We start from the raw sequence: 25,046 nt of genomic DNA on the forward strand, positions 1-25,046 counted from the left end.
AGATCCCAGCACTCCTGATCCAGAGGAATGGAGAATTCATGCATCCCCAATTGCAGACCCTCAATCTGGCAGCCTGGCTTATTCCCTGACCTCTCCTCAAGCTGCCAGTCTAAGCATACAAGTTCTAGATGTTATATGTGAGGCCAGAAGCTCCAGCACTAGAACGTCTTATGCTGACAAGTGGAAAAGGTTTTGCACCTGGATCCAGGCTAAGGGAGCCGGAATGGCACAGCCTACCCTACCTCTCATCCTGGATTACCTGGCAGACCTACTACACAAGGGTCTATCCTTCTCTTCTATTAAAATTCATGCCTCTGCCATCTCTGCTCATTTCAGCACAGAGCCACCTCTTTTCTCGCACCCTCTCATCAAACAGTTCCTAAGAGGGGCTAACAATTTGAGGCCACCCAGAAGAGCTCCTACCCCATCTTGGGACCTAAACTTTGTGTTGGAAAAGCTCACCCTTGCGCCCCTTTGAACCTGCAGCTTCAGCAAAGTAAAAATTGCTCTGTTGGAAAACGGCCTTGCTTCTGGCCATCACTTCAGCTAAGAGAGTATCAGAGCTACAACCACTTATGGCTGTAGAGCCCCTCATCATTTTCCATGCTGACAGGGTCTCCCTCAGGACTAACCCATCCTTCATGCCAAAAGTGATGTCCAGTGTGGCTCTCAACCAATCCATTCATTTGCCCACCTTTTTCCCTAACCCACAAAACAAGGGTGAAAGGATTCTGCACTCTCTAGATGTACACAGACGGTTCAGATTTTACCTAGACAGTACTAATTCTTTTAGAAAAACTGATCAATTGCTAGTCAGCTTCGCTCCTGGAGGAGAGGGCAAGGCCATATCCAAACAAACAGTTTCCAAATAGATTGCACATTGCAACCATTTCTGCTACAAACAGACTGCCTCCACCCCTTTCTTAAGCTTTGGGCATCAACCAAATGTGATGACTGCAACAATGAAACACGAAGAACATAGTACAGATGTTCATCGTGTTTCACTGTTGCAGTCATTACTCTTGGGTTATCCTGCTGGCAGGCTACCCGCAGTCGGCCTGAATTCCAAAGTCTTGGTCCGGTGTCGGTTGCTTTCACCTCTTCCCTGATGTCAGTGCGCCAGGGGTATAAAAGATGCAGCCGATGCCATTTTCTTCAGTCTTTCTTGCCGTGCGGTGCCCGAAGCAAAAGCAGTTCGCAAGTGCCGGTCGGCTGTCTCCTGAGAGTTTCAAAATCAAATTCCAGATCTGAAGTCTTCATTAAAGCTAAGTACCCTGTTGGGGAAACTTTTTTCTTGCTCCAGACCAATGTCAGAAAAAGTTAACAATTGTATTTCTTGTGGGAAGCAAATACCTCATAAGGATTTTCATTCTTACTGTATTCCTTGCCTAGGCCCTGATCACGACATTGCTAGCTGTCGGTTTTGTGCTAGAATTAACCAACGCACTATTAAGCGTCGGAACGATTTTGCCTTTCATTACTTTGGCAGAAGGTTTACTTATATAATGCCGTCGGAACAGCCGACGACCGGAGTTTACAAAAAGCGCAAGGAAAAGGACAAGCATCCGAGGTCCAAAACCGACGACGAGGCCCCCGCTAGGCCAGTCGCCGGTTCTCAGTGAGGCGCTTTTGCAGCCCCTGATGCCTGCTACCTCAGAGCCACAGGCCGCTACAGACTCCCACATGGAGCCGACTAGGCCTCTGGATGCTCAAGGTATTGGACCCTCGGAAACTATTCCCTCAGATGGGTCTGGAGCTGCTGAGCAGGTATCTGCTTCTGAGGGTGTTTTCAGACCTACACAATTATATGTCAAGCTTACCTCAGCTTCAAAGACAAAGACTAAGAAAATGGCGTCGGCTGCATCTTTTTATACCCCTGGCACACTGACGTCAGGGAAGACGTGACAGCAACCGACGCCGGACCAAGACTTTGGAATTCAGGCCAACTGCGGGTAGCCTGCCAGCAGGATAACCCAAGAGTAATGACTGCAACTGTGAATACACTCTAACATCTACATTTATGGTAGGTACACAACTATACTTTGTGTACACTTACCATAAATGTAGATGTTCAAGTGTATTCACTGTTGCAGTCTTGGTTTCCCTCCCTCCACCCCCCTGTCTCTCTCTCTCTCTCTCTCCTTACAAGGATTTTTGGTATTTGGTTTCTACTGGTGGTGGTCTTCCATCATAACCTAGCTCCTTATTAGGGGCTCCTGACAGGGCAAGAAAAACTGATGTAATGGCATCGGCTGCCTGTTTTTATACCACTGATGACCTGACGTTAGTCCTAGAGCGACAGCAACCGACACAGAAATACTAAGCCTCTGGTATTCGGGGCGACTGAGGCAGGGATAACCCAAATGTGATGACTGCAACAGTGAGTACACTTGAACGTCTACATTTATGGTAAGTGTACACAACTGTACTTTCTTGGTATTACAGAGAAGGGCTACAGATTTACTTAGAAACATCCCTGTGTTTGGTTCTGGAATCCCACAAGTAAACCCCAAAAGGACCCCCCCCCAGAACCATCTGGTTTGGCCAGTATTGCAGGAATTGTATATACATGAAACTGTAGAGTCTGTTCCTCAACACCGAGAGAGAACTGAATTCTTTTCAAGCTTTTCCTGGTAACAAGAAAGAATGGCAAGTTGAGACCCATTCTTGATGTATCAGTCCTCAGCATTTAACTGTACCAAAATTCAAGACTCTTTCAAAGTCCTCTTACCTGGTGATTCTGGATCTTGTGTGTGTTTATCTTCAAATTCCCATTCATTCATATAACAGAAAATGCTAAAGATTTTGGGCCTTAAAATTTAATTTCTAGTTTTCTGCTTTCCCCTTTGTTTTTTCTGCAGAAAAAAAAGTGCATTTACATAATGCCTAGCCCTAGTCACAGCTTTCTGTAGGCTCCAGAGTATCACCGTATCCCCTTTATGTAGATTATTTTCTTTAACAAGCTTCTTCATAAGGCAAACTTCTTTAGGAACTCAAGTAGATGAACACAGTGCCAGATTTTGAGATCCTTTTGAATGGTGCTAAAAAGTGTTCTTGCAGATTGTCTGTAATAATAGTAGCCTAAGATAGTGGACTGTTTACACATTGCTTTACAAAGTCCATTGAAAATGTGGGCGATACAGACGAATGCAGCAGGTTCTATGAACTAGAAACAGTCGCACATTTTGTTGCTGGGCATAATACATTCATAGCAGAGGGTCTGAACTTGTATACCGAAAAGCACAATAATTTACCGAGACTGTTGCATTGAGGATTGTTCAAACATTACAATACAGAAGCTGCTGAGAAACATTTGAAACATGAACCACAAAGCATTTTAGGGAATGATGGAAGTTCTTATCAGAAGGGATAGCCCGTTAGATGCAAGAAAACCAGATATAGTAGTCTGGAAAAAAAAAAATGTACAAAAGTAGCGATGGTCATTGAAATTGCTACATGTAGTTATTAGTGTCTTGCATGTAGAGATAGACAGTCCTAAAATATCAGGATTTGAAGGTAGAAATCAGAGCAGTGTGGAAGAAAGTTAACCAGTCAGGTCCAGTAGTAGTAGGAGCAACAGAGCTAATAAAGAATTTACAGTTGTACTTAAATATGCTACCAGTACATGCAACCCCATGTGAGTTACAGATGGAGACAGTTTTGGGCACATTTGCTGAGAAGAGCACTCTTAGCTAACATCAAAGACTGAAACAGTACTAATTTCCTAAACTTTAATCGTACCTTGAGTTAAGAAATGGGTCCATTCCTATCGTTTTATTAGAAATCCAAAACACTTGGAGAAATTGAACTGTACAGATAGTCCAACATTGGGGTTCTCCCCACATAGACGTGTTTGTCTCCACTCTGAACATGAAATTGCAGACTGTTCTGAACCAAAACCCAGTGCCCAGAGATTTGGAAAACAGACATCTTATTAATGTCTAGGAAAAGGATATCCCCTTATTCCTTCCCTTGGCTATATCTTTGTTGTTCCTTCATGAAGTAAACCTTTCAGGCCAGGTCAGGTTCATTCTGCCAGAGCTATTGCTGCTTCTAGTTCGTTTTTCAAGGTCTTGGACCCAGAATCCATTTTAGAAATAGCCACTTAGTCTTCCATACACATCTTTACAAAACATTACAAAATTGTTACCTTTTGTACAGCTAGAACTAGTTTTGCTAGATGCATCTCCCAAGGCGTACTAGACTTCAGTCCTCCTTTAAGGTGCTGTAAAAGCTTTTGCTAATCTTCACGTATGTGAGTAATACAACAGTGATCAGATGAAGGACATAGTACAGTTGTGTAAGAACTTAGCATAACAGTAGATGTCCGAGTAGATCACTGTTGCAGTATGTGCATCATCCCTGCTTCCCCATTTCTGATTTATATTCTCCCGTCTCGTGGTTGAGGAAGACCTTCTACATACATCAGTCTCTCTCTCTGATGATGTATCTCGGTTTCTCTTTCTTTTTTTTTTTTTTTTCTCATTTCTCTTTTTCTTGTGCAAGAAGGTCCTGAGGAACGTCACATTTGTATGTCCCTTACGTAATAGTATGCTTCCACATGCCTGGTTGATGAAGTGGACGTACGATACGAGAAGAAGATACCCAAAGTTTGGTATACTATCCAGACATACAGATATTTCCCATATATGAGTAGTACTGCATTGGTGACGTATTCAGACATCTAATATGGTAAGTTCTTACTCAACTATGCTTTCTTGTAAATGAGCCTGTATTTGCCGGCTTCTAATCAGTAGGTATCTTGGACGTATCATACAACTTGTTAATTATAATGCAGAAAGGGCAGAATGAAAGTTCAGAACTCGGTTCTGTCATTTCTTTGTTGCCTGTTAATTGTATTCGTGTGATTAAGTGAAGTCTGGTGGTAATGGTATGCCATGAGAAAAGATGCATCATCTTGTGGATGGGTGCAGAGGAAGAAACTGAAATGTAAAAAAAAAAAAAGTAGTAATAATAATAATAATAATAATGCTAATTGCAGTTAACAGTGGTGACCACTAGTGTACACTTTAAAAATGCATCTATGGCTACCTTCTGTTTCTGTCTTCTTGGTTATTTCTGCAGACCTTTCTGAAGCACTGTAGAATGAACGTTCAGCCCCACAGTGGAAATTCTTTTGAGAGAGTAGTCCCACAAGGTTTTCTTTTAGGTGTTACATGCTTGAGATTCTGTGTGCTGATTTGGCCAGTGCTGATGCACCTCTGAGTAAGTATGCTGTTCTTTGCGAATACTGACTATATTTGTAGGTCCAGATAGAGCTGTCTGCTTAGCCAGAAGGTAAACCTGGGGCTCTGGATGTAGCCAGCATTAGTTGAGTAGTCAGTAATGAAGGCCTTTGTGATTATGGTATACATAAAAAAACATTACCAGTTGAAAATGGGGCAGTTTTTTTCATCAGTTAATGAGATCTCTTCTTTTAGAGACTTCCCCTTCCCCCCTTTGCAAAGATATTGGTAGAGAAGATAGGATATGCAGAAGTGGACAGCAAAAACATTGTTGCAGGGGCTTCACCAAAAATATGTGAAAAGTGAACATTCATCTTACTCTGGAAAGAAGCTAATGTGATAGTAATATTTACATACTCTGAAGAAAATTGAAAGTCTGAAAGGGATGCAATCTTTCAGATGTAGAAAATGTTTAGGTAGTGTCAAGAGAATTGCAAGTCTGAAAGGTTTATTTGCTTTCAGGTGTAGAAGAATATGTAAGAAAAAAGGAGCACACATTGAATACAGAGGAAGGAGGGGAGGGCTCAGTGTTAATATCAGAAAGTGTTTATAGTAGATAAAAGTAGTAAGTAGTGTTGCTGCGTATATTGCAAAATTGGAAGTACTAATGGAATTTAGAAGTGCATGCGAAGATGATCAGAGCTCTTATGTCTGAATGTAGGGAAGAATAAGCTATTGGTTAACAAAAAAAAAAGTATATCTGGTAGGATAACGGACAAACTGGATGAGCTATTGTGTCAGGTCGTTATTTAAACATGCGTTTTGTGTTTACGCTCTTAAGTAACTGTACAAAGACAATTTTATTGTGTGGTTACTTTTTGTCAGTGAAAAGTTGATGCATTTTATGGAGGTGTAATAAAAATGTTTCATTTTTCATTAGCCACCTGCTGCACCAACTAGTAGAAATTATGCAGAAATGCGGGAGAAGCTGCGTTTGCGCCTTACAAAGAGAAAAGAAGAACAGCCAAAGAAGGATGATCAACCAGTGTCAGATAGAGACAGTGTAGTTGACAATCGGAAAGTAGAAGATTTATTACAGTTCATAAATAGTTCTGAGGCCAAACCTATCAGCACATCTCGGGCAGCCAAACGAGCACGACACAAACAGAGAAAGGTAATGTGGTATTTTTTTTTTTTACTTTGATAGAATTTAAGTATATTGGTGCAGCTCTTTGGGAAGTATTTGAACATGTATACATTCTTTGAAGGGTCATCAGTATTGTATAATAAAAATTCACTTGGCCTTTCACAGTGGTTTGCATTTTATGATGTATCGTCTTTTTTTTTTATGTTGCTATATTCTTTTTTTTTTTTATTAAGTAGTAGCAAAATAGACTTCACAGTTTCACAGAGCAAGCAGCATTTACTTTTTTTTTTTTTTTTGAAAAAATAAGAATATCACCCTAACAGAAAGCTCAGAGACATTCCAAGGCTGTGGGTGTAAATAAAGTTCTCAGATGAAAACAATTCCAAGTAGTAAACTGCAATAAATCCAATGGACGAAGTTTGAAATTAAAGATTTATTGTGCAGAGTTAGGTTAGCGCTTTCACCCTGTTGGGCTTCCTCAGACCTTTAATACATACAAAAAAGGGGACACGAATATATAGCCACTTAAATATGACATCACTTCCTACAATTAATCTATTTAAAAACAAAACCGAAAAAAAGTCATCTCATAAACATGCCCTAAAAATGGAAATAAAAACATACATAAATGCATTCATAAATATAAAATGTAAACATAAGTAAGACTACATACTTGAATTCGACTTACAAAAAATAACGCAGTTTTTGAAAAATATTTCAGTTTATAAAAAATATATTTGAATATGTTTAAGTTTTATGTAATTTAAAATGTATAAAAGAACATGTGTAAGTTCAACATAAAATCTCCTCAGAAAGGGACATTAGTTATAACAATATAAATTGTGTCATTTGACAGTCAATCTTCTATTTTTCAAAGCTGGCTTAATGGAGACTTTATCATTAAGACCTGGGTTCTGGTCTGCCCTTAGCTGGTTGATCCAGTCAACTTCTATTCTCTCTGTGTAATTTCTAATGTCTCCACCTCTGGTACTGGGTATGTTCACTTGTAGGACCTGGAATTTGAAACTATGCTGGTCATTAGTGTGTGAGACATGCTTAGAGAGTGCACTATTAGGAGATTGTATACGTATATAGTATAGGTGTTCCCTAATCCTGTCCCTTAGGCGTCTATCAGTTTTTCCTACAGAAAACGCAGTGCAGGCTATGCACTTAGCCAGATAAACCACATTGTGTATTACAAGTAGCAGTTACTCTAAAATCAAACCGGTGTAGGGTGATGGGATGTGTGAAATGAGATTCTACACAAATTCACAAACATTACATTTGTTACATGGTTGCGTACCTATAGATGAGTAAATCTCATTCAGACAATTGAAACCTCTAGGATAGCATAATAGTCTCTGTAAATTCATCTTATTCCTGTAGACAAAATTAGGTTCAGTACCTACTAGTCCCTTTAACTCAGGATCCACCATTAAGACTCCCCAATGCCTATGAAAGACATTTTTAACTGGGCCAATGTCCTGTGTGTAGTTAAGGGATACTCTGACTGTAGATTTCCAAGTGGTTGGACGCTCTGTTGTACCAAGACAGGTGGAATCACTCCTGTCTGAAAAATAAGGTTGTGCAACATTGTCTCTCAACAACTGGGTCCTCTCAATACCTGCATTAATCTCTGTCAGACTATAAGACCTGTCTGCTAACCTTTCACATAGATGGGATAGTTCCCTCTTAAACCCTGTCTGTGTTGGGTTCAAACATGATGCATGTATGGCCTGCCCCTTCACTATGTTATTAAAAACATAACTGGGATGCATACTCCCCCTATGAAGAAGGGAGTTCTTATAACAAGGCTTCCTATAAACTCCATTGTTGAGTAGCCTGTTCGGTAACTTCTCTATATATGCATCTAAAAAGGATATCCACTGGTCAGATTTCTCCATCGTAAAATTCAAATAATGTGTCATTGAGTTAATTTCATCATAGAAACCTTGCAATTCAACGTCTGAACCTGTCCACAAAAGAAACAGGTCGTCCACAAAACGTCTATAAAAGACCACATGCTTAGTGAAACTATCCAAGGCAAATAACTTTTCTTTCTCCCAATCTGCCATGACCAGGTTGGCGTAGCTGTTGGCACAAGAAGTGCCCATAGCTACACCATCCTTCTGGAGGTATATTACGTCATTGAACATAAAGATGTTATTTTCTAATACAACCTCAAGTAAAGCACAAATCATATCAATTTGTGAAAGGGTATAATTACTATTTCCTCTTAAACATCTGTGTATACTTTCTACCCCATCTTGGTTAGGTATAACTGTAAACAGTGACTGGACGTCTAATGTCACAAGGATTAAATTCAAACCTGATGGTAGCATGATCACTCTCCTGTATAAATCCAGTAAGAATTGTTTGGTATCTCTCAAAATATGTGACAATATGTCCACTATAGGTCTTAGCTGCTTCTCTATATACAAGGACAGTGGCTCAGTGACCCATCCTCTCCCTGCTGCAGTGGGTCCCATAGTGGGATTAAAAGAATCTTTATGGACCTTGGGTAGTCCTTGGATAACAAGGATCAGTGGATGTGTTACAGTAAAGAATATATAGAGATCATATTCTATCATTCTGCTCATAAGTAAATCCTCTAGCATATGAAATATCCTCCTAATGTGCGTCTCCACTTCGTCCATGTGTATAGTGGAGTAGTACCAACGATCACAACATCTGTGACATGGTTTCCTCATACTGAATTCTATCAAGCACCACCACCGGTCCCCCCTTGTCTGCAGGTCTAATGACTATTTTGTCGTCATTTCTCAATGTGTTCAGTATGAGGAAACCATGTCACAGATGTTAAGTGATGGAAGGTATTATTCCACTATACGAATGGATGAAGTGGAGATGCACAGACTATCCTCAGTCCAAAAAGAGACTCAGAGAATTCCTAGAGTTGCCTCAGCACAGGACTTTAGTAATAGCCCGTCCTGGATTTTGTTGATGTTTTTATGGAATCCAGTCTTACTCCTGACACTTTACCTCCTGCCCCTAGGAAACCAGACAGGTACTACAGAGTACCTGACACTCACAAATTTATTTTCAAGAATCCTACTGCTGACCAAGAGATCATTTCCCAGGGGCCTAAAGGTATCAAGGCAACTACAGCCAAGAATCCCACCCCTTTGGACAGATATTCCAGAGCTTTGGACAGTTGGGGTAAGAAGGGTATATACATCTGCAACTCTTGCTATTAAGGTATTGAGTTGTCAGTTTCACATGCTGAAGTACCAGCAACATATTATGGAACTTAATAAAAAGTGGCATCCTTTACAGACTGTGCAGAAAGTAAAGAATTGCAGGAGCTTATGCACTCTGCAAGCCAAGTCAGCAAGCATACTTTGCATTGTGGCTTTGAGTCCCTAGAAGCATCTTGCTGGGCAGTAGTCACTGGCTCTGTACTGAGAAGACATGTTTGGCTCAAAGAGCAGATCTTGCCAGACCATGTCAAATCAAAGTTACTAGATGCTCCTTTGAGCAAGGACAGTTTGTTTGGCACCAAAGCAGAAGAGGTTCTTCAAAAGACGGAAGAAAAAGCTAAATCTATACAGACTGTTAATGAATTCTTACAAGTGCAACCCCCTAGATTCAGTAGGAATTGCCTTTCCAAACACTGGTCCTTTCCAGCCCCCACTCAAACCAGACCCAGGAGAAACAGACCGCCCAAACTACAGTCTCATAGTATGCAGAGATCTAAACAATAGATTGCCCCCACACCTAAAGCAGGGAGTGGTAAGCCACCTCTTTACTGAAAAAAACTCACAATGACTTCCTTACTCCACTCCCCAGCCCTGCCCAATTGCTTGTGCCACTAGGAGGAAAACCTGCCCTTCATACAAAAAAATGGATGTCCATCACACAGGACCGGTGGGTCTTCAACATTGTATCCCATGGGTACAAATTTTATTTCCATTCACTGCTAACCCCAAGCGGGTTTTCAGGCCTTCCTCCAAAGCAGTGGGCAGAGGCTCAAAGCCAAGTAGCTTCCCTGCTCAATATCCTAGCTATTCAGCCTGTTCCAGTAGAACAGAGAGGGGTCAAGGATTCTACTCCAGACTCTTCCTGGTATCCAGGAAGGAGGGCTCTTGGTGCCCAATCCTGGATCTTTCAATTCTCAACACCTTCCTAGTGGTATCAAAATTCAAAATGCTTACCCTGCAACAGCTTCTTCCTATGCTAGCCAAGGATGCCTGGTTAGTCACCCTAGACTTAAAAGAAGCCTATCTGCACATCCCCGTAATGGAGTCATGCAGGAAGTATCTATGTTTCAGGGCATTATCAGTTCTCTGCACCCAGAGTTTTCACAGAATGCCAGGCTCCAGGCATTGCATACTGCAGGCAGAGAAATATCCAAATTTACCCGTACTTGAACAACTGCCTGATTCAGGCAGACAGTCAGGAATTGCTGTTTTAGCACCTGACATTTGTGAAACATCATCTCACTTCCTGGGGGGGGCACCATCAGAGAAAATAAATCAAAACTGGTACCCAGTCAAAAAATTGTATTCCTGGGTGCAAACTTGGACACTACATCCCAGATGGCATTCCTCACTTCAGAAAAACAAGTCTACCTGACAGCCTACTTCAGACAAATGGCCACCAGAACCCAGCTATCTGCAAGAAAAATACTGCAGGCCGTAGGGTTCATGGCCTCATTTATGCTGCTAATTCCATATGCAAGGCTACGTATGAGGAAACTTCAATGGTACTTAAAAAGTCTTTGGTGCTAACATTTTCAGGACCTGGTGCTAACATTCTCAGGACCTGGAAACAGTCATTCCTATCGTACCCTGTCTAAGGACAGAGTTCTTTTGGTGGGCAGAAGCATACAACCACAACAAGGGACTGCCCTTTTCTCAACCCCACACCACCCAGACCCTAACCACAGACACATCAGAGTATGCTTGGGGAGCACACATGGACAGCAAATGCCTTCAGGGCCACTGGAGCCCAAGTCAAATTCTTCTGCACATCAGCCAAAAAGAGATGTTAGCTGTGCAGAATGCCCTGACAGCTTTCAGACCCCTTGTCTTTCCAGGACAATTGCTAATAAACCAAAAATTGAGAGTCTGCACAAAACAAACCAATAAACTGTACCAAGGTGCAGAAAAATGGAGCATAGAGTGGACCACAGTTAGAAAGTTTTATTCAAATCCACATATACACGAAAACGGACCAAATAACTCGCAATACACATAAAACATGAAAGCCTTCACCACAATATCAAACGTTTTTGTCTCTTTTAACGTAGACGTCATCAGATGACCAGTGTATTCAATACCACCTATTATTTATGTAAAATCAAGTAATTAGATAATTAAAAAGCCTATAAGGAGCTGACTTTTCATTTGAAACCACCAATGATTTCACAGCTTAAGAAAATTGAATAGTAATTTCAAACACCTTTTATATTAAAAATTTAAAATGTTAAAATAGATAGAACCTTAATATTAATGCATGTATTTGTTCATTTAAAATATCTATAAAATCTCATAAATAATTTACATGAATATATCATAAAACCACATATAAATGTTTAAAAAAATAATTAAACCGTGCAGAGTAGATTTATAACAGTGGGAGAGTCATGCCATCTAGTGGCTGTTTTTATTTACAGGTCCTGGTCTATCAAAGCTTAGCAGACCTTAATTTTAATAATGGAAGAATGGAAATGTAATCATTCAAACCAGGGAGGTTTCCAGCTTCCAAAGTTACTTGCCACCATAACTCTCTAAATTCTACCTTTTCCTCTCATGCCCCCCCCCCCCAATGTCATTTTTGATTTGTTCCAAAACCATAAAGCTGAATTTAGAGTCAAGGCATACTTTAGCATGTCTGAAAAGGGCATTAGTATCCTTTTCCACTGATATTTCATAAATATGTTCGTAGATCCTTCTTTTTAAGATTCTCTCTCTCTTTCCGACATAGAAGGACCTACATACTCTACACGTAGCCAAATAAATAATTCCCTTAGATTCACAGTTGTAGTAATCAGAACTATTAATCCATTTATTCCTACATTCAAGGTGATATCTGTGTTCAAGATATATGTGCATTGGTTGCAGTGACCACATTTATATGTACCTATCCTATTCCTATTGGAGTTAACTTTATATTTATTTTCTAAAATAGTTCTGATACACTGTGAGTTCTTGTACACCACTTTCTGTGAAATCTGTGATTGTTTGTGTCTTTCGGCTTTTCCCGGTTAGGGGTCGCCACAGTGGAACTCCGGTCCGCTAATGATTGGTAGTGGATTTTTACGTACCGGGTTACCAGCCCTGACGCACAACCTTCAATGAAGGCACGCCCCATTCATGTATGCCTCCACACAGAAGACTGTCTAGCTGAGAATCGAACGGGACAACGTCTTGCTATGAGGCGACAACGCTATCGCAGCAACCACCACTGCAGTTTCTGTAAATCTGAAAGGGAAGCAAACCTCTCCCATTTCTTTAGGAAATTTTTTTAATATTACTATTTAAAATATTATATTCTAGTATTAAAACCTGTTGAAATTCATCCTCATTGTTTTCCTTATTATTTTTAATCTCCTTATTAAATTCCTTACATTTTTGAGTGGGTTTAAATTTACTACTTCTTCCTTTTTCTACTTCACCCCTCATTTGCTTAATAAAATTCAGAGGGTAGCCTCTCTCAAGAAACATCTTTTCCAGTAACTCACACACACTTAAAAAATCGTTATCAGAACTAGTCATGTGACATCCCCTTACAAATTGCCCCTTTACTATATTTTTCTTGCAATGCATGGGATGTTCGCTCTTAAAGTGTAAAAATGAGTTACAGAAAGTAGGTTTTCTAAATATCTTAGTTTCAAATTTTGTCCCCACCTTATATACTTCTATGTCAAAATATTGTAAACTGGTATCAGAAATTTTATATGTAAACGTCAAAAAGTTAGTTGTACTACTCATATATGTCATAAATTCTTCAAATTTCTCTAGTTCCGCTGTCCAAAAAAGGACTATATCATCCAAAAACCTTTGGTATAATGTCCAGCAGGTTTTAAACTCAGAGTTTAATAAATATTTCTCCTCCCACTTTGCCAGAACCAAATTAGCATAAGTTGGGGCACAGGCAGCTCCCATTGCTACCCCCTGAGTCTGTTGAAAAAATTCCCCATTAAAATATAGGAAATTATTTTTCAAGATTAAGTCCATTAACCAAATATTTACCAATTTTTCATTCTGAGTTAATGTCTGGATGTCCTTCAAGGATGCATCTGCAGTCATAACATATGGGTTGTCCTGCCTCAGGCAGCCCTTCGGTCGGCCGGATTCCAAAGTCTGGGTCTGGCCTCGGCTGATGTCGCACTTTCCCCGACGTCAGAGCGTCTGGGGTATAAAAGCATCAGCCGATGCTATTTTCCTCAGTCTTTCTTGTCGCACGGTGCCCGAAGCAGAAGCTGTTCGCAAGTGCCAGTCGGTCAGATCCAGAGATTTCAGCTAACGAAGACTTCGAAAACAGCTAAGTACCCCGTTGGGGACTCTTTCTTGCCTCAGCCGATGTCAGACAAAGTAAATAATTGTTTAACTTGTGGGAAACAAATACCTCATAAGGATTTCCATTCTTACTGCCTTCCTTGCTTAGGCCCAGACCACGACGTATCAGCCTGTTTAGCCTGTGCCTCCTTCAACCGACGAACTCTTAGACGTCGGTTGGAGTTTGCAGAGGAATTTTTTGGAGCCGCTTTTTCTTATAAAATGCCATCGGAGACTCCGACTTCGCATATGGTCAAAAAACGCAAGGAAAAGGACCGACACTCACGGCCCGCGGTTTCGGCTGAAACCACAGCTAGGCCTACCGCGAGTGTCTCGGTTTCGGCCGAAACCGAGTCCACGACTATTCCTTCAACTGAAACCATACCTCCGACCACCAAGGCCCGAGAGGCCCCGGCAGAGTCGGCTTCAGAACTCCCTACCGAAGCTAGTGTTCAGGAATTGTCTGACACCATACCTTTGGACATTTTTACCCCTGCATGTGGGGCAGCTAGGCCCCCAGCTTCTATGTCTATTAAGGCCTTCTCCAGGGCTAAAGCTGCCAAACTTTCAAAAGCTTTGCCTGCCAAATCTACATCCCAGAGGCCTTCCTCTAGTTCACAGATCTTCAGCCTTGCTGAGGACCTTATCTCCTTAATTAGGGGTTCACAACCTCACCCAGACAGGGCCTCTCAACCTCCTCCAGACAAAAGGCCCAGGACTGACCCCTCTGAACCTCACTCCTCAGATTATTCCACGGATGGATCTGATTTGTCAGACCACCAGGAAGGGGCTTACTCGCCTTATGAGGATTCAGATGCAGAGGAATCTATCCCTTCGGCCTCCCCTCCTGAAGAATTTTCCTTTGGGGAGACTTTACACTCCATGAGAGAGCACTTTCAATGGCAAGGTCAGGATTTCTCTGATTCTAGAAAAGATTAAGGACCTTTTGCATTTGCCTCAGCATAGGCCCTTAGCTATACCTCCTGTTCTAAATGTAATTGATGATGTGTACAATGATGTCAGTACAGCCCCTGATTCTCTTCCTCCGGCCCCTGCCAAACCTGACAGATATTACAGGGTCCCGGATTCTCATTTCCATCTGTATAAAGCCCATGCTGCAGACCCAGAAACTATTTCTCAGGGCCCTAAAGGGGTTGCAGCTGCTACTGCCAAAAATCCCCTACCCTCTGAAAGAGAGTCTAGAGCTTTAGAGAGATGGGGAAAAAAGGTTTATACATCTGCTACTCTTTCTGCCAGGGCATTAAACTGTCAATTCCATATGATACAGTACCAAGAATTTTTGTTAGATCAATTGAATAAGAAACTTTCTTCTCCTGAACCCTTAGACCGTAAATCCATTCAGGATTTGGTGCATAACTCACAACAGGTTAGTAATCATTTTTTAAAATGTGGCTATGATGCACTGGAGGCTTCATTTAGATCAGCTATGACTGGGGCAGTTATTCGTAGGCATGCCTGGCTGAAGGAGCAATCTTTGCCAGACCATGTCAAAGCTAAACTCCTCGATGCTCCAATGGAGAAACAAAATTTATTTGGCTCCCCTGCACAGGAGATTCTAAAAAAGGTTGAAGAAAAAGCAAAATCTGTGCAAACAGTTAAAGATTTCCTGCAAATTCAACCACCAAGGTTCAGTAGAAACTGGCCTACAAAGAATTGGTCCTTTCCAGACTCGTCCAGAGCACAGAGAGGCAGGAACAGGCGCCCTAGAGGCAGAGGTCAATCGAAGGGCCCCTACAGAGGCCGTCAGTGGCAGCCTGCCAACCAGAGGAGTAGTGCAACAGTTGCAACTACAACCACTACTACAGGACAGACCCAATGACTTGACTCTGATTCCGCCTACCAGGGATCGACTGGAAGCACCCTTGGGCGGAAAGCTGGCTTTATTCTCAAAAAACTGGCATTGCATTACAAAGGATACATGGACAATTGCAAATAAATAGACAAAGGATACAGGTTTCACTTCCACACTTTGCCAAAAAGAAGCAGAATGCCAAACCTTCCACCAAACCAGAAGGCAGAGGCTTTAAGACAAATCAGCAATTTACTTCAGATGAAAGCTATAGAAAGGGTACCATGTACAGAACAAGGCCAAGGATTTTACTCCAGACTATTCCTTGTACCAAGAAAAGAAAACCAATGGAGGCCTATTCTCGACCTGTCCGCACTGAACACTTATCTCATTGTGCCAAAATTCAAAATGCTGACCCTACAGCAACTTCTTCCCATGTTGGGCAAGGAGTCTTGGCTGGTGACTCTAGATCTCAAGGAGGCATACCTGCACGTCCCTATCCGACCAGATTGCAGAAGACACCTCAGATTTCTTGCAGGATCAGAGCATTATCAATTCTCAGCATTGCCCTTTGGCTTATCTACTGCGCCCAGAGTATTCACGAAATGCCTGGCATCAGTAATTGCACATTGCAGACTTCAGGGAATTCAAATTTACCCATACCTGGATGACTGCCTAATACAAGCGGACAACAAGAAAAAATTGTTAAAGGACTTGGCCTATGCCATACACCTGCTACAGACCTTGGGATACACAGTCAACATCCAAAAGTCAAGACTAGTACCATCCCAAAGGATGACCTTTTTGGGTGCAGATCTGGACACAATCACCCAGATGGCTTTTCTCACAGAAGAAAAACAAAAACAACTTCCAGATTACTTCATGATTCTGACAAGACAAACTCAGCTTACTGCAAGGAAAGTCCTGCAGGCCCTGGGTTACATGGCATCCTGCATAATTTTAATCCCACATGCCAGGCTGCATATGAGGAAATTACAATGGTACCTAAGGAGTGTATGGTCTCAACACAGTCACAATCTAGAAACCATGATACCAATCATTCCATGCCTTCAAAAGGAATTCCTGTGGTGGGCTCAGGCCTGCCAGTCCAACAGAGAGTTGCCTTTCAACAAACCAAAAACAAGGCAGACCATCACCACGGACGCCTCAGACCGAGGATGGGGAGCACACATGGAGGACAAATGTATCCAAGGCCTATGGCCTCAAGGGCAGCTAAGCATGCCCATAAACCAAAAGGAAATGCTGGCAGTTAGGCATGCAATCGAGGCATTCAGACCCTTCCTCCAACAAGGACATCTGTTAATAAGGACAGACAACACCACGGTCATGTGGTACATAAACAAACAGGGAGGCACACATTCCTACCCTCTATGCCGGATGGCTATGAATCTGTGGAATCTATGCCTGAATCTCAATATCCAGCTGCAGGCCAAATTCGTACCAGGAAAAGAAAATGCACTAGCAGACAGCTTAAGCAGAACTACCATGGATGCACACGAATGGATGCTGCATCCAGACATCTTCAAACTCATAACAAAGACATGGGGAATGCCGGAGATAGATCTGTTCGCCTCCCCACTCAACCACCAACTGAAGACATTCTGCTCAAGGACATACCACCCACAAGCATGGAGGGTGGACTCTTTCAGCTGGAATGCCCTAAAAGTATATGCCTTTCCACCTCTCCCATTGATGTACAAGGTTCTACTGAAGATCAGGGAGGAACAGCCAAAAGTGATACTAATAGCTCTGGACTGGCCAAGACAACACTGGTACCCACTACTGAGAAGCATGTCTCAGGCAAATTCATGGCCTCTTCCCCTATGGCCTCTTCTTCTAACGCAGAACAATTTCAAGACCCTGCATCCCAACTTGAAAACATTGCAGCTAACTGCCTGGAAAATTCCTTAAATCCCAAACCAACTGTTTTATCTCAGAGGGTGAAGGACATTATCCTGGAGGCTCGCAGACCTTCCACAAGGAAGACATACTCAGCTAAATGGAAGAGATTTCTCATTTGGAGCACATCAAAGGGCACAGATGTCACAGTGGCAAACCTAGCACACATCCTAGAATACTTAGCAGAATTGTTCCACAATGGCCTGTCTTATTCTTCCATTAAGATTCATGCTTCAGCAATTTCAGCAGAATACAATATGGATCCACCTATCTTCTCACACCCTCTTCTCAGGCAATTTTTGAGAGGGATCAAAAATGTTAAACCTCCAAGAAGACCCCCTCTACCTGCATGGGATCTCAATTTTGTGCTGGAAAAACAGACTCTACCTCCTTTTGAACCAGCAGCATCAACAGACCTACAGTTTTTATCTTGGAAAACTGCATTCCTTCTGGCAATCACTTCAGCAAGAAGAGTATCTGAGTTACAAGCATTAATGGTAGTGCAGCCTTTTCTTATTTTTCACCAGGATAGAGTGTCACTAAGAACCAATCCTACTTTCATGCCAAAGGTGGTATCTAGGGTATCCTTGAACCAAGCTATTCAATTGCCTACGCTCTTCCCTAACCCACAGAACAAAGGGGAAAAACTTTTGCACACCTTGGATATACACAGACAACTACGCTACTATTTGGACAGAACGAAAACTAGCAGAAAAACTGACCAACTTTTTGTAGCATATGCAACTGGGGTACAAGGAAGAGCAATTTCCAAACAGACAATTTCAAAATGGATAGGAAATTGCATTTGCTTTTGTTACTCCTTTCATGGAAAGACAGTTCCTGAAAATATCAGGCCTCACTCCACAAGGGCCACAGCCACCACTACAGCTTTCCTACGAGGGGTGGCTACCAAGGACATTTTAGAAGCTGCTACTTGGAGCTCCGTGCATACATTTGCCAAGCATTACAATCTACCTTTATACTCCAGATCCCGAGCAGGGTTTGCAACTGCAGTGCTGCAGGGGATCTTAACTACACCATCCTTCTCTTAGTACCTCCTCCCCCAGATTGGCTATGGTATTCTACCCATATGTTATGACTGCAGATGCATCCTTGAAGGACATAGTACAGTTTTGTACCTACCAGAAATGTAGATGTCCGATAGGTATGCATCTGCAGTCAGGATTACCCACCCTCCTTCCCCTCTGTGGTATTCCTAGGGGTACTTACCCCTCTTTCAGCTAGCTGGGGGAATCTATTATAGTGTATTTGTTTGTTTATACATGTATATAATTTGCAAATGTTTGGAACATTTCAGCATTTATCCAAATTTAGCCTTCCTAGAGGACACCTGGCATCTGGGGCAAGAAAAACTGAGGGAAATGGCGTCGGCTGATGCTTTTATACCCCAGACGCTCTGATGTCGGGGAAAGTGCGACATCAGCCGAGGCCAGACCCAGACTTTGGAATCCGGCCGACCGAAGGGCTGCCTGAGGCAGGACAACCCATATGTTACGACTGCAGATGCATACCTATCGGACATCTACATTTATGGTAGGTACAAAACTGTACTTTTTCATAGACGATCTCTTCTAGCATTTCCATACCATTATTATAAGGGATGGAGGAAAATCTATAATGTCAATAGTAATAAAAAGTAAATTATCATGGTGTAAATCATCGGAGATATCACTTAAGAGGTCCCAGGAGTCTCTTAATATAGTTTTCCTGCTTAACCATAAATTCTTTATTTTTTTATCTACGTATTTAGCTAAAGAATAGGTTTTTGATCCTTCGGCTGATACGATTGGTCTAAGGGGAGGGTCACTTTCACATTATGTATCTTAGGTATACCAAATATTGAAGGTGTTCTTGGTTTGTCGACCTTCAGATACATAAAAGTGTCATAATTTATAAGTTCTTCCTGTAACATATCCTTTAAACTTATATCTATTTTACTATAGGCTATATTTACCTCATTTAGTGAGACATTGGAGTATCTTGTTTCATCCCATAATATTGTATTAATTTTACTTTCATATATTATATTATCCATGATTACAACTCCACCCCCTTTATCTAGTTTCATGACTCTAATGTTGTTATTTTCCTTAATTTCATACATTAGTTCCTTTTCTTTCTTACTTAGGTTTACCTTATGTCCTATATTGGACTGTTCTGTTCTCACCTCTTTCTCCATTACTTTTTCCAAATTTTTTAACTGTTTTATTCCATAAAGTAAAGCGCTTTCACTCATTAAACCGTGAGCTTCCTCAGGTACTGAGGAAGCTCACGGTTTAGTGAATGAAAGCGCTTTACTTTATGGAATAAAACAGATTTTATGACTCCTTTACCAGTTTTTTTGCCAGTGGTCTTATGGAACACATCATTTATTCGTGAGGTTATTGGCGTATTGTAGCGTTCTGGACTTCGCCATTTGGACAATACAAGTATACGGAACGCTACCTTTTGGTTCAGTTGTAAATTTTTTAACTGGGGGTATAGGGGTGGGATATAAACACTCTTCCATTTAAATTCAGTGTTTTTGTTTATCTTAACCCCAGGCAACATGATACTCAAATTAACTTTTCTCAAGAACATTTTAATGTCTAGTAAGATTTTATTAATATCCCCTCTTTTGTATGGGATAAATTTCAATCCCTTAGAAAATAGCCCAAAATGTTCCTTTTCTATAGCTATATCACTGAAATTGTAGATGGAGAAATTGTTTTTTTGATTCCTTCCACTACAATCTCATTGTTACAAGTTATGGTGGGATGGGTATTCAGTAGAATCCCCCCCCCCCCCTGAAACTTTGTCTGCTGCGGACCCTGCTTGTTCATCAGCCTCTCAGATCTACGTAGGGGTGGATAGGGCCTGATCATAGTCCTGGTCCTCCTCTACATGATAGTACTTTTCATTCACATTATTCTCCATATTAGGTTCTTCAAAATTAAGTCTATTGTCATTACCTTGATTAAAATTGCTAATAAAAACAGACACCACTACAGTTATGTGGTACATCAACAAGCAGGGGGGGAACCCACTCTCCAGGTTAGCCATGGCCTGTGGCACACGGCCTTGGACATGCAAGTCCATCTGCAAGCTCAGTTCCTGCCTGGCAGACAAATTCAGTGGCAGACGACTTAAATAATAATCTCCTAAAACCACACGAGTGGCAATTGGAGCCCAGCACCTTTAACCTCCTGATTCAGAAATGGGGGACCGCAGAGATGGATCTCTTTGCCTTCCCCTACAACCACCAGCTCAGCAAATCCTACACCAGGAATCCTTACAGCAGGGCCTGGAAAGTGGCTGCCCTATCTTTTCAGTGGGTAAATCTCTCGATCTATGCCTTTCCCCCTCTGCCCCTTCTCTCAAGAGTATTACTCAAGATAAGACAGGACAGACCAAGGACAATTCTGATTGCCCCAGACTAGCTACATCAGCACTGGTACCCACTTCTGCGCAGCCTGTCAGCGGTGCCACCCTGGCACCTACACCAGAACCCAACCCTACTCTCTCAGCAGGAAAGACAGATTTTGCATCCACAACTACAAACCCTAATTCTTGTAGCCTGGCTTATTCCTTGATTTCTCCCCCAGCAACCCTAAGCAAACAGGTGCTGGATGTCATTTTTGAAGCCAGAAGACCGAGTACAAGAAAATCCTATGCTGATAAGAGGAAAAGGTTCTGCTCCTGGAGTCAATCTAAAGGAGAGAACACAACTCTTCCCTCCCTGCCTCTAATCCTGGATTACTTAGCAGATCTACGCCACAAAGGACTGTCCTCCTCCTCCATTAAGATACATGCCTCAGCCATTTCTGCTCATTAAAGCACTGAGCCACCTCTCTTCTTGCAACCTCTTGCACCCTCTTATCAAACAGTTCCTGAGAGGGGCAGACAACTTAAGGCCACCAAAGAGAGCACCCACCCCTGCTTGGGTCCTTAACTTTGTACTGGAAAAGCTCATGATTCCCCCCTTTGAACTTGCTTTGTCAGCTGAGTTAAAATTCCTCTCTTGGAAAACAGCCTTGCTTCTAGCCATCACTTCAGCTAGAAGAGTGTCCGAGCTGCAAACACTTATGGCTGTGGAACCCTTCATTGTTTTCCATGCTGACAGGGTTTCCTTCAGGACTAACCCTGCCTTTATGCCTAAAGTGATGTCCAGTGTGGCTCTCAACCATTCCATCCATTTGCCAGCTTTCTTCCCTAATCCTCAAAATAAAGGGGAAAGGATCCTGCATTCCTTGGACGTGCACAGACAGCTCAGATTCTACCTTGATTGGGACTAAGCCCTTCAGAAAATCTGACCAGTTATTAGTTAGCTTTGCAACAGGGGCAGAGGGCAAGGCCATTTCAAAACCATTTCCAAATGGATAGCACACTACATCTGATGTCCTTCATGGATGCATCTGCAGTCATAACAACTGGGTTGTCCTGTCGTCAGGCAGCCCTTCAGTCGGCCGGATTCCAAAGTCCGGGTCCGGCTTCGGCTGATGTCGCACTTCACCCGACGTCATCTCTGTTGGTCTTCGGGTATAAAGGCATCAGCCGACGCCATTTTCCTCAGTCTTTCTTGCCGTGGCGCCAAGCAGAAGCTGTTCGCAAGTGCCGGTCGGTCGGATCCAGAGATTACTTCTACGAATACTACTTCAAGACTTCTAAAGCTAAGTACCCGTTGGGGACTCTTTCTTGCCTCAGCCGATGTCAGAAAAAGTTAATAATTGTTTAACCTGTGGGAAACAAATACCTCATAAAGATTTCCACTCTTATTGTCTGCCTCGTTTAGGCCCAGCCCACGACGTAGCAGCCTGTTCGCCTGTGCCCGTTCAACCGACAACGCTTAGGCGTCGGTCGGAGTTTGCTGAACAGTTTTTCGGTTCTGATTTTGCGTACATTATGCCGCCGGATCCTCCGACTACCCAATCTGCCAAAACGCAAAGATAAAGACCGACACTCATGTCCGCGGTTTCGGCGAAACCATGGTTAAGCAAACGCGAGTGTCTCGGTTTCGGCGAAACCGAGAAAACTGATCAAAGTACAGCTGAATCTATCTCTACAACTGAGGCCCCTGCTACCACTCTTGAAACGGCCTCAGAAATTTTATCCACTACGGTGGTTGCCACTGACTTATCAGACACCATTCCCTTGGATGTCTCTACCCCAGCACGTGGTGCTGCTAGGCCTCCAGCAGCCATGTCCATTAAGGCCTTCGCCAGGGCTAAAGCAGCAAAGACTACTAAAACAGTGCCTGTTAAACCCCTACAACCAGGCCCTCCTCTAGTTCTCAAATGCTTACTCTGGCAGAAGATTTAATTTCATTAATTAGAGGATCTCAATCTCACCCAGACAGGGCCTCTCAGCCCCAGAGAAGAGACCTAGGGCAGAGCCCCTGAGCCAGTGTCCTCTGATGAGTCTGCCGATGAATCAGACATAACTGATCAGCCAGAGGCTCCTTTCTCCAATTTTGAAGACTCTGATGCTGAAGAATCCATTCCAGCTGCTTCCCCACCAGAAGAATTCTCCTTTGGGGAAACCTTACATGCCATGCGAGAGCAGTTCCAATGGCAGCAACAGGATTTTCAGACTCCAGAAAAGACTTAGGACCTTTCTGCACCTTCCACAGCACAGGCCCTTAGCTATACCTCCTGTTCTCTCTGTGGTGGATGATGCTTTTAATGATGTCTGCTCCGCTCCAGATTCTTTACCTCCAGCCCCTGCCAAACCAGACAGATTTTACAGGGTGCCAGACACTCATCACCACCTTTACAAGGCCCCTCTTGCAGACCCCGAAACTATATCCCAGGGTCCCAAGGCAGTAGCCGCGACCATAGCAAAAAACCCTATTCCTTCAGAAAGGGAAGCAAGGTCATTAGACAGGTGGGGCAAAAAGGTCTACATTTCAGCTACTCTCTCAGCTAGAGCTTTAAATTGTCAGTTTCACATGATACAATACCAAGAGTTTATGCTTGATCAGTTAACTAAAAAGCTAACCACTGATGAATCTCTTGATAAGAAATATGTATTAGAAATGGTAAATAACATACAACAGGTTAGTAACCATTCCTTAAAATGTGGCTATGATGCACTGGAGGCTTCATTTAGATCAGCCATGACTGGCACAGTGATAAGAAGGCATGCATGGCTAAAGGAGCAAGCTCTACGGATCATGTTAAAGCTAAGTTGCTAGATGCTCCTATGGATAAGACAAGTTTGTTTGGTACACCTGCCCAGCAGGTTATGAAGAAAATGGAAGAAAAGGCAAAATCTGTTCAAACGGTCAAAGATTTCTTGCAGGTTCAACCCCCAAGGTTTAGCAGGAACTGGCCTGCCAAAAATTGGTCCTTTCCTGACTCCACAAGAACTCAAAGGGGCAGGAATAGACGTTCCAGAGGCAGAAACCAAACCAGGGGAGGTGCCTACAGAGGACGACAGTGGCAAGGTAACAACAGAGGCACAGACACAACCTCTGCCACTACATCAACTCAACCACAGTGACTTAACCCTAAATCCGCCTACCAGGGAACAAATAGCAGCTCCCCTAGGCGGAAACTTAACCTTATTTTCAAAGAACTGGCACTACATAACAAAAGACAAGTGGATTTTACAGACCATAGATCAAGGTTACCGGTTCCACTTCCACACTTTACCAGTCAAAAGAGGAATGCCAAATCTACCGCCAAATCAAAAAACAGAGGCTCTACAACAGATAATGCAGTTAGCAAACATGAGAGCTGTGGAAAGAGTGCCAACAGCAGAGCAAGGAAAGCGGTTCTACTCCAGACTATTCCTAGTTCCAAGAAAGGAAAAAAGTTGGAGACCAATTCTCGACCTGTCCGCCTTAAATACATACATCATTGTCCCAAAATTCAAAATGCTGACCCTACAGTAACTTCTTCCCATGCTGGGCAAGGAGTGTTGGCTGGTAACTCTAGATCTCAAGGAGGCATACCTGCACGTCCCCATTCGACCAATCTGCAGAAGATACCTCAGATTTCTTGCAGGATCAGAGCACTATCAATTCTCAGCATTGCCCTTTGGCTTATCTACTGCCCAGAGTATTCACAAAATGCCTGGCATCAGTAATCACCCATTGCAGACTACAGGAATTCAAATTTACCCATACCTAGACGACTGCCTGCTACAAGGGGACAACAAAAGCAAGCTGACAACAGATTTACAAAGGGTCATTTACTTGCTGCAAGCACTGGGATACACAGTCAATCTACAAAAGTCAAGGCTGATACCATCCCAAACAAGGACATTCTTGGGCGCGGAATTGGACACAGTAAAACAGATGGCATTCCTAACAAAGGAAAACAAAAAGAACTCCCTCTTTACTTCTTGGCACTAACAAAACTGAACAAGTTAACAGCAAGAAAAGTACTGCAGGCCTTGGGCTTCATGGCATCATGCATAATCTTGGTTCCACTTGCCAGACTACATATGAGAAAACT

The 25,046-nt window shown here is 42.4% G+C and overlaps 1 protein-coding gene across 2 annotated transcripts in view; it reads left to right on the forward strand.

Annotated features, from left to right (window-relative positions):
* FAM193A (family with sequence similarity 193 member A) overlaps nucleotides 1-25,046 on the forward strand; it is a 2,395,037-nt gene that overhangs the window by 1,820,359 nt on the left and 549,632 nt on the right. For both annotated transcript variants that reach the window (XM_044062897.1, XM_044062898.1), the window contains one exon: nucleotides 6,127-6,360. In XM_044062897.1, the coding sequence (XP_043918832.1) occupies nucleotides 6,127-6,360 (234 nt within the window). The remainder of the gene's footprint in view (nucleotides 1-6,126; nucleotides 6,361-25,046) is intronic.

The sequence above is a fragment of the Protopterus annectens genome, chromosome 2.part1, assembly GCF_019279795.1.
Source record: "Protopterus annectens isolate FY-2018-M chromosome 2.part1, PAN1.0, whole genome shotgun sequence".
In the NCBI taxonomy this organism is placed as follows: Eukaryota; Metazoa; Chordata; order Ceratodontiformes; family Protopteridae; genus Protopterus; species Protopterus annectens.